Source organism: Etheostoma cragini, chromosome 23 (assembly GCF_013103735.1).
Source record: "Etheostoma cragini isolate CJK2018 chromosome 23, CSU_Ecrag_1.0, whole genome shotgun sequence".
Lineage (NCBI taxonomy): Eukaryota > Metazoa > Chordata > Actinopteri > Perciformes > Percidae > Etheostoma > Etheostoma cragini.
In genome coordinates this window covers 4,460,921-4,471,700 of record NC_048429.1, presented here as the reverse complement: position 1 = coordinate 4,471,700, position 10,780 = coordinate 4,460,921, and the positions used below count along the sequence as shown (strand labels likewise).

General features: G+C 36.1%; 1 protein-coding gene across 1 annotated transcript in view; it reads right to left on the bottom strand.

Annotated features, from left to right (window-relative positions):
- The window catches only part of acss3 (acyl-CoA synthetase short chain family member 3), a 43,731-nt gene that overhangs the window by 2,623 nt on the left and 30,328 nt on the right, over nucleotides 1-10,780 (bottom strand). Inside the window, exons 10-15 of the mRNA XM_034863573.1 lie at nucleotides 6,482-6,577; nucleotides 6,188-6,251; nucleotides 5,351-5,432; nucleotides 4,247-4,369; nucleotides 4,056-4,155; nucleotides 3,693-3,868 (exon numbers count right to left, since the gene is read on the bottom strand). Coding sequence (XP_034719464.1) covers nucleotides 3,693-3,868; nucleotides 4,056-4,155; nucleotides 4,247-4,369; nucleotides 5,351-5,432; nucleotides 6,188-6,251; nucleotides 6,482-6,577 — 641 coding nt within the window. The remainder of the gene's footprint in view (nucleotides 1-3,692; nucleotides 3,869-4,055; nucleotides 4,156-4,246; nucleotides 4,370-5,350; nucleotides 5,433-6,187; nucleotides 6,252-6,481; nucleotides 6,578-10,780) is intronic.

Below are 10,780 nucleotides of genomic sequence, written 5' to 3'. Positions count from 1 at the left end.
ATAGTATAGACTGTCGAAAAAAATCGTAAAAAGATCATAGTATAGTATGTTCAAAAAATTAAAAAGTTGCACTATAGTATGTCAAAAAAGTTAAAGTCTAGTATGTTAAAATTATAAAAGGTTGTAGTATACTGTGTTGAAAAAATCATATAAAAGTCATAGTATAGTTTGTCGAAAAAGTCACAAAAAGGTCATATGTCGCAGAAAAGTCATAGTATAGTATGTCGAAAAAAATCATTAAAAAAAACATAGTAAAGGATGTTGCAGAAAAGTCGTAGTACAGTATGTTGGAACCATAAAGAGTCATGTTATAGGATGTTGAAATATAGTCATAGTATAGTCGAAACAATCCTAAAAGTCATAGTATAGTATGTTGAAAAAATGAATGGTATTTTTAAAAAAAATCATAAAAAGTTATAGTCTAGTATGTTGAAATAATTATAAAAGGTTATAGTATAGTGTGTCGAAAAAATCATATAAAAGTCATTGTATTGTATGTCAAGCAAAATCATGGAAAAAAAAATTGTACTATAGACTGTCGAAAAAAATCGTTAAAAAAAACATAGTATAGTATGTTGGAAAAAAAAGTTGTACTATAGTATGTCAAAAAATCCAAAAAAGATGTCAAAATGTCATAAAAAGACACAGTATAGCATGTAGCTAAAGTCATTGGATAGCTCGTTTAAAAAACCATTAAGATGTCATAGTGTAGTATGACGTCAGAAAGTCATAGTATTTCAAGCAAAATCATGAAAAAGTCATAATATGTAATGTTGAAAAAAACATAAAAAATCATAGTAAAAACACATTCAATAATCATAGTATAGACTGTCGAAAAAAATCGTAAAAAGATCATAGTATAGTGTGTTCAAAAAATTAAAAAGTTGCACTATAGTTTGTTAAAAAAGTTAAAGTCTAGTATGTTAAAATTATAAAAGGTTGTAGTATACTGTGTTGAAAAAAAATCATATAAAAGTCATAGTATAGTTTGTCGAAAAAGTCACAAAAAGGTCATATGTCGCAGAAAAGTCATAGTATAGTATGTCGAAAAAAATCATTAAAAAAAACATAGTAAAGGATGTTGCAGAAAAGTCGTAGTACAGTATGTTGGAACCATAAAGAGTCATGTTATAGGATGTTGAAATTTAGTCATAGTCTAGTCAAAACAATCCTAAAAGTCATAGTATAGTATGTTGAAAAAATGAATGGTATTTTTAAAAAAAAATCATAAAAAGTTATAGTCTACTATGTTGAAATTATCATAAAAAGTCATAGTATAGTATGTCGAAAAAAATCATAAAAAGTTACCGTATTGTATGTCGAGCAAAATCATGAAAAAATCCTATAAATCATACCAAAGACTGTCGAAAAAAAATCGCAAAAAAAACATAGTATAGTATGTTAAAAAAAAAAAAGTATTACTATAGTACGTCAAAAAATCCAAAAACGTCAAGATATCAAAATGTCGTGAAAAAACACAGTATAGTATGTAGCTTAAGTCATTGCATAGCTTGTTAAAAAAACCATTAAGATGTCATAGTGTAGTATGACGTCAAAAAGTCATAGGATGGCATGTTTAAAAAACTATGAAAAAGTCTCAGTATAGTATATACTGACATAGTTTGGCAAAAAAACATGATAAAAAGTCATATTATAATATGTTGAAAAAATCCTAAAAAAATCATAGTATAGACTGTTAAAAAATCATGAAAAGTCATTGTATTGTATGTCGAGCAAAATCATGAAAAAAGTCATAGTATGTTATGTTGAAAAAAAATCCTAAAAAAATCGTAGTAAAAAAAAAAAAAATCATAGTATAGACTGTCAAATAAAATCGTTAAAAAAATCATACTAAAGTATGTTTCTAAAAAGTCGCCCTATAGTATGTCAAAAAAAAGTTATAGTCTAGTATGTTGAAATAATTATAAAAGTTTATAGTATAGTGTGTCGAAGAAATCATATAAAAGTCATTGTATTGTATGTTGAGTAAAATCATGGGAAAAAAAATCATACTATAGACTGTCGAAAAAAATCGTAAAAAAAAACATAGTATAGTATGTTGGGGAAAAGAAAGTTGTACTATAGTATGTCAAAAAATCCAAAAAAGATGTCAAAATGTCATAAAAAGACACAGTATAGCATGTAGCTAAAGTCATTGGATAGCTCGTTTAAAAAACCATTAAGATGTCATAGTGTAGTATGACGTCAGAAAGTCATAGTATGTCAAGCAAAATCATGAAAAAAGTCATAATATGTTATGTTGAAATTAACATAAAAAATCATAGTAAAAACACATTAAATAATCATAGTATAGACTGTCGAAAAAAATCGTAAAAAGATCATAGTATGGTATTTTCAAAAAATTAATAAGTTGCACTATAGTATGTCAAAAAAATTAAAGTCTAGTATGTTAAAATTATAAAAGGTTGTAGTATACTGTGTTGAAAAAATCATATGAAAGTCATAGTATAGTTTGTCGAAAAAGTCACAAAAAAAACATAATAAAGGACGTTGCAGAAAAGTCGTAGTACAGTATGTTGGAATCATAAATAGTCATGTTATAGGATGTTGAAATATAGTCATAGTATAGGAAAAACCATCCTAAAAGTTATAGTATAGTATGTTGAAAAAATGAATGGTATTTAAAAAAAAAAATCATATAAAGTTATAGTCTACTATGTTGAAATAATCATCAAAAAATCATAGTATTGTATGTTTAAATTTTTTAAAGTTGTACTATGGTATAAAAAAAAACTATTATATTCTGATTATAAAAACCATAGTATAGTATGTCGAAAAAAAATCATAAAAAGTCATTGTACTGTATGTCGAGCAAAATCATGAAAAAAGTCATAGTATAAAATGTTAAAGAAAATCATAAAAAATCATAGTATAGTATGTTTAAAAAATTAAAAAGTTGTACTATGGTATGTCGAAAAGATAAGTCAGTATAGTACGTCAAAAAATCCTAAAAAGTCAAGATGTCAAAATGTCATAAAAAATCATAGTATAGTATGTAGTTAAAGTCACTGGATAGCTCGTTTAACATTTTTTAAAAGTCATAGTATAGTATGTAGTTAAAGTCACTGGATAGCTCGTTTAACATTTTTTTAAAGTCATAGTATAATATGTAGTTAAAGTAATTTAAAGTCATAGTACAGTATGACATCAAAAAAATCATAGTACAGTAAGTCAAAAAAATGTAGCAGTATAGTATTTCAAAAAAAATCAGACAGGTTATAGTACAGGTCATAGTATGTTGTGAAAAAAATAGTCATAGTATGGTATCAAAGTATATTAAAAAAAAAAATCATAAAAAGTTATAGTCTAATATTTTGAAATGATCATAAAAATTCGTAGTAGAGTATGTAAAAAAAAAAAAGAAAAGAGAAAAAGTCTTAACATAGTATGTCGAAAAAAAATAAAATAATAATAACAATGTAGGATGTCGCAGAAAAGTCATACAATAGTATGTCAAAAAGTCATAGAATAGCATGTTAGAAAAAGTTAGTTACTGTATACTAAAGCAGCATTATTACTCAAAATTAGCTTTACTGTCTCCTGAGCAGCTGTAATGCTTAGCACAGAAGACAAGAAATATATTATGTACTAACAATATTTCCCCTCAGCGATTATAACCTGCAGTACCTAACTTTTATAAAACTACTGGTGATGGGAACAATTCAGCATACCTTGTAGGGCTTGCCGTTGACCAGGTTGGCTAAAGAGGAGCGAGGTATTTTACCAGAGCGCGTCTTTGGCAGTCCGAGAACAAAAATCACTTTCCTAAAGGCGGCCACGGGTCCGATGGTGTCTCTTACAAGCTTCACCATCTCATTTATGATTTCCTCTTCATTTCTCTGCACACCTGAGATACACAGCACATGATGCAAACAAGAACATGTAGTTTTATTGCCACATTTAATTTTGATTATGTATCTTACTTTACAAAAATGTAAAAGAGGGCGACATCACCAACAACAAAAAAAAGAGGAAAACTACATGCGGTGAGTCACAATGCATAGATATTGTATATTACTTCAGTCATGCCTCACCATTCTTGAGTACACACAGGGCTAATGGAACAAGACCCTTCAGAGTGTCTTCTAGACCCACCACAGCACAGTCTACCACTGCAGGGTGCAGCAGCACTGACTGCAAAACACACACATAAACATACATAAGAATACCTCAAAGAAGAGTTTAGAAAACCTTTGTTTCATCTCCTCTGTAATGAGTTTCCTACCTCTTCCAATGCTCCAGCCGATAGCCTGTGGCCTGCCACGTTGATGACATCATCAGACCGAGACATGATGTAAAGGAAACCCTCTTCATCCACATAACCTGCATCCATAGTGTCATAGTAACCCTGATGGTGGAACAGAAAGGAGAGATTACATTGTGTTCCTGCATAACGTGGTATTTGGAGTATAAGTCTCCTTCACTTCTAACACAGAAAATCTGATGTTGTGTTGGGCAGTAACGCATTACTTAGTAATATATTACTGTAATAGTATTGCTTTCCACAGTACTTTCCAACAAGTAGTGTAAGGGATTACAATTTCCAAAATAGTAATTATATTACAGTTACTAACCCAATAATGCTGTGTTACTGCATTACCCGTGATTTGTTTTTTGTCCAAGGAAGGCTTTCTTTTATGATGACGACGTGTACGTTTGTCATAATTTAGCATGCGGCCGCACGTGACCAGGTCAGGGCAGGTCACGTCACGTAATGTCACGTAGGCTACTAGCCAAAAAGCTAAACGAAGGACAACGGAGAGGAAACATGACAACAGCTGAAAGTATTGTCATTATATAAAGGCTTGGATTTGAGTGGGGCTATCGATAACATCCAACATGTCCCTCTCCTGTCTCGCCTTGTGCACGCAGGCACGGCGAGTTACTATGGTTATGGGACTCTGTGTCGCTAGGTTTTTTTCATGATGTAAGCCTATGTGAAACTTGACAAAAAACCTAATAGGCCTATGTTATTGTGCTATAGTCTTCATGACAGCCTGAATGTACAGTGAAAGCAAAATAGTACTACAACGAGTAAAGTGATTAATGACTTTTGATACTCTGTAATAAGTAAAGTACATAATAACGGTAACATATTACACTTCCTGCCCAACACTGGCTGCAGATGGCTCTGTAAAGATTCCAACACTAGAGGGCAACCTTTTACCTCATACTTATCACTACCCACATTATTAATTCAGTGTCACAAAAGACAAAACTGAACAGGACTCCAAAGACATTCAATTATTCCTAATCAAATCAGACAGCTGCGCAAATTATTTCATGTCCAATAAACATCAGAATGTGAGGAAATAATGACACGTCTTACTGGGAACTTGGTGAAGTAGAGCTCATTGAACAGAGTGTCGTTCTGCCACAGTGACAAAGCTGCACCGGGTGGTAAAGGTAGTCTGAAGGAAAAAGTATTTTAAAATTAAGGTTAGTTCAATTCCAATATTTCTCTTTTAACCCTTTTCTTCTGCCATAAATGTACAACAAATAAGAAAGCTGAGTCTGCCAAACCTTACTTTAAGCATGGCATTAAGTAACACTTTCTACATGAAAATTAATATCTAGCGTTAGGTCTTTTAAGGTTTGAGAAATTGAGGAAGCATTAAGAGCAGTCTTAAAGATTTTACTCAATATAATAATGGATAACCGTCTAGACATACAGCCAGCCTCTGCTAGACTTCATCTACACACACACACACACACACACACACACACAAAGATTGGAGAGCCCAGTTACGCAATCTTTGTTTATCATGATTCCTTGGAAATAACCCGTGTTGGCACTGAGTCAATACCAGCAGTTACAAAGAACAGAGAAATGGAGAGAGTGATAACAGATAGGTACAGGGCTGGAAGATAAGGCAGCACAAAGGGCTAACTGCTAGAGCTTTTGATTAACTCCACTTTACAAAGGTGGCTCTCTAACATAAATAGACACACATGTTTCGTTCTCAGACAGGAGGGAGGTTCTTTGGATTATGATACAAGCTGCCCAACAGTGAATTATTCAGATTAATGACTAAACGACTGGAGTTTAAATTTGATTAGTGTTTTCTGTCACATTTTGAATGTGTTTGCATGTGCAAGTGACAGAAGAAAGGTAAAGCAACGACTGAGCTGCTCACACGGCTGGGAACGCAATCACTCAGCTTACCTCACCACAATATTTCCCAGGGTTCTTGGCTTTACCTCCTGCATGTCATCATCAATCACTGTGACTAGTGGAAAGGAAAGAGCATGCAATCCATTTTCAGAGGAGGTTTATCAACCACTGGCAAACTGGAGGAACAAAAATATGAAATACTCTGCAGGGAATTACAAGCAATTGCTATGTGCAGCTTTGGTTTAAAGGTGTCTGTAATTGAGAGGCAGCAATTCTGACAATGAAATAATGAAGTATGAAAGTTAAATGAAATGTGCACTGTGAATCGCCAGTTTAGACTCTTACCGCTGTAGCCTGGAACAGGTTTGCCAGCCTGACCTGCAGGTGGCGTGAGTGAGTTCCCCAGACCAATACAGGAGGATGTGATGGGTGAGCCAGTTTCTGATGCGAGAAACACAGAAAAAGAGAAAAGGTGAATACTCATATCTGTGTGGAAGACCCATAAAGTTTTAGTCATAGTCAAATTCACAAGGATCTGTGGTGTGACGCCACAGTTTTCTGTGCAAATGTTAAACCTTCGAATGGTGGGCTGATCAAAAGAGCTCTTTCTTCTGTGAGCTGCATTAACCTACATAATGCAAAACTATGGCAGCTCCTAAGGGCTCTCCTCAACTCTGCCACACAACTGTGCTCCACATACTGCAAATGCGTGCCCCCTCCTTAGTAGCCCACCCAGAGAATGAATAAAGAATTGGTCCAGCTCAGTAATCAACAGCAGCAGGCCAGCCTAAGATCAGCATCTGCCTTCTATGACAAACTGACATCTGGAAACAGAAAACAGAAAAAGGTTTTTGTCACTGGGTGTTTGTTGGTTTCTCGGCATAAATACAAAAACAACGATGCAGCTGAATGCTCCCATCTGTCTGTTATGTTTTCCTTTTCCCAAGCTTAGAGTTTTACTTAACTCAGCTGATGTCTCAACTACCGTGAACAGGTGACAGACAACACACTGGTACATCTGCCTTTTTTACTAACTGTAGGTGCATGCTGTTTGAACAAAGGTGCATATTAATCCTAAAGACAGGGCTGAAAGCTTTGTTGGTTGTTCAATTATAAATTAAAAAAACAGCCTTTTGACATTTATACAGTTAATAAACAAAAGGCAGCATAATTACCTAATGTGCTGACATTTTACTTCAACAATGTGCAAATGTATGCACAAGCTCTTCCAACAAGGTAATCAGATCATCTCCTCTATATGATGTTTCATGTCATGTATTGTGCTTGAGTTATTGTGGCTACGAGTTTCTTGGCATTTTTTGCTGTTAATATGCTAATTCATGCATGCATGTAGCGAGGGGCACTATACGTGAATCAGATCAGTTACTGCACCCCCAGTGGGTTGGAGGTGTGAGGATAAACTTTCAATCACATATTCTTCTAAAATATGTCAGTGGCAATGCTGATGGCCGAAGTGACTTGTCTTCTGAGAGGGCGACGGTCGATGGCAGAACATTCAAGCTAACAGGCCTGCTATGCAAATCACTGCCCAGTCAATACAATAGTGGTGCGCAAAAAGGCATCTCAGACTCCTCATTAAAGGGGGGAGGTAAAGAAACAGGGGACTTCACTAGGGCTACACACCTGCCGGCTCTAAACAGAAAACCCGGGTTGCAGTGAGAACCTGGCCACCAAAATGACTTAAAACAACAACAAAACAGAGGAACAAAATGCTGTTCCTGGGGTTAAAGGTGCCCTGTGGAGGTTTTTTGTTAACCCAGTTTCTGTTTGCATTCATTGCATTCATTTACATTCAAATGCATTCAAACACATACATGTTGAATACAGTTCCTTCCTAATGACACATTTACAAATCCTGCATTGTTCACATCCATGATTCTTGGTGCATTGCTGCCACCTATCAATCAGAGGAATAGTGTGAACCACAAACTAAACCCACTGATAAATATTTGGTACTACTGGTCCACAACTTCATAGCATACCTTTTAAGTTGCAACATGCTGACTGCAGTGTCAGAATTAGGAATAATGAACAGGGTTTAATGAGATCCCAACTGAGAAAAGGAGCAGCAGGGTGTCAGGATCATGAAGGTGCGCTGTTGGGTAACAATGGGACATGAGATCAACATGGACCAAAACAAAATCTTCAGCATCTTGTTAAACTCAGATTAAAGTGAATGTAGACTGCCTATTCCCTCTCCTAATAATCAAACAAGCGCCAAGCGCCGACGAGCAGGAGGTTGCTGTTGGTTGAGAAGTGGGTTAAGTTATCAAATAAAGAGAGGGCAGAGGGGGGGGGTTCAGAGATTAACATATTGCCCAACCACAGCGCCCTCTGAACTGGCAACCACGTATGCCTCATTCATCAGTGGCAGGTTAGCCACTCCCTGCTGGGTTCAAAGCATGTCACTGTCAGCACAGACAACATTAAGCACCAATGATAAAAGAAAACCCTTTTTTGATTCTGTTCTGGCGCACCTCCTGGTTAAAGAGCAAGGTCACGACAGGGTGATGATGGAATCCCTGTTGACCAATCCTGCCCTTCCGTTTCCCCTAAGAAACTCACTACTCCTTGCACAGCAACGGTTATGGCAATTCATCCAAATGATATCAGAGCAAAGAGGGAATACTGTAATGTTCAGGTCAACAGATTCAGGGTGTGGGATTTTAAGATCATTAGTGACACCATTGGATGGAGAAAATTTTGTAAAATCAGTATTTCTTGCAAAATTAAAAAGCTAAAGCTAAAATAAATGATAAATAGCCAAACAAACTCCATCATCAATCAACTTATACTGTATGACATCTCATCTACTTTTAACGAGCCAAAAATTGGCAAAGCAATATATCTGCCTGACCCTGAAGGACGCCATAAGGGTCCTTTAAAAGCGCCAGTGAATTGAACGTTGATTAGGGCTTGACACAACCACTGAACCGTGAAAGTGGAGTGTTTAAACCTGGCTGTTTACAGCAGGAGCCAGGGCTCGCTGGCAGTGATTCAAGCATGGTAGAGTAAATTCAAAACCCACATGAAAAAAAGACAATATAATTGTGCCTTGACATTTTACAAGGAACACAGGAGAGAGCAAACTGGCTTTGTAGCTTTCAGGCATGAAATGAAACCATTACAAAGCAAAGCAATCTCGGTGAAAATTAGTGGACTTCATTTCACTAAAATATTTTGTCCTCACATTTACATGAAAGATGGTAAGCTGACAAAAGCAGAACTCAGATTCCAACTAGCTGACTCAGATGTTTGCCAAGATCTCCGAAAGTTCCTTCCTCCGCCCACAATATGAAGGCATAATAGAGCACAACACAGCAGTGAGCAGTTCTTGTCCAATTCCATTACTACACCCCATGGCTCACAGTGAACAACAACCATTTTGCTTACCCGGAAAATCTTTTTTTACAGTCAGACATTTGAATTCTATTATTACTTCAATAAGCATTCACTGTCCCTATTGATGTAGCAACAAGACTTTTGACACCCTTAGCACCAAGATCTCATCATAACTCAACAGTTAAACCATGATCTTCCCACAGGGACAAAATCCAGTCCAACAGGGTTATCCATCCGAAATGTGTCTATTTAAAGATCAAGATGAAAACGTCCTTGAGGTGAAAGAGACAAAATACATCCCCTGCTACTATTCTAGTCACATTGTGCGGAAGAGATTAAATATGCTGGGTAAGAGAGGCAGACAGCACAGGCTGAGACAGGTGAGTGAACACTCGAGGGGAGTGAGGAGTAAAAAACATTGTCTGTGGGATGGAAGTTTTCTATCTGCTTGTCTGACTGACTGTTGGTGAGTCTTTGGAACACACAAACAGACACAAAAGCACACCTTGATGTAAGTCTCACTCTACTATCTTCATGGCCTTTTTTTTCTGGTGCTCCTTCTCACTCCCTCACGCTCTCTTCTTTGCCTCTGTACACAAACAAATCAATCTTCCTTCGACCTGTTGGAGATGAGCTTGGCCAGTGAGAGCCATTTCGAGTGTGATGAATTAGATGTGGGAGGGGAAGTGTTGTTGGAGGATGTGTTGGAGGATGTTGGAGGAAGAGTGGGATGGGCACCTTTTCAGCTGAGAAGGAGCTATTGAACAGCCGTGCTCATTACTACTAGCTTGGGGGGGGGGGGGGGGGGGGGGGGGGACTGTTGTTCAGAAAAAAAACAAAGATGTCTCTCTGATCCTACACTCTTTATTCTCTGCAAATCCTCAAGCACTCCACTTCTCTTTAAAGCAGATGAACCATCTTCTCATCACACAATGTGACCCTGTCATTCCACTCTGTCTGTAGGGTCTGCACATATATTTCTTTTTAAATATAATGTTCCAGGATACAAGCCAAAATACAACAAAAAATGTGGTACTGTCAATTTTTTTGTTTTTGTTTTTTTTAAATAACTGTAAAATCTGCTTTGAGGACAGGCACATGACCGGCTGACTTTTACTTTTGAATGCAGCTGCTCTATTGAACGTTGAGATAAATGGTGTTTGCACCTGCTGCCTGATGGCGGGTTTGTGCATCTCTCTCCTAATTGGGCTTCTGTGTTAAGGTTCTCCTTAAATAACAAATACAGCACAAAATACAGCACATACAAAAATTAGAAATGGC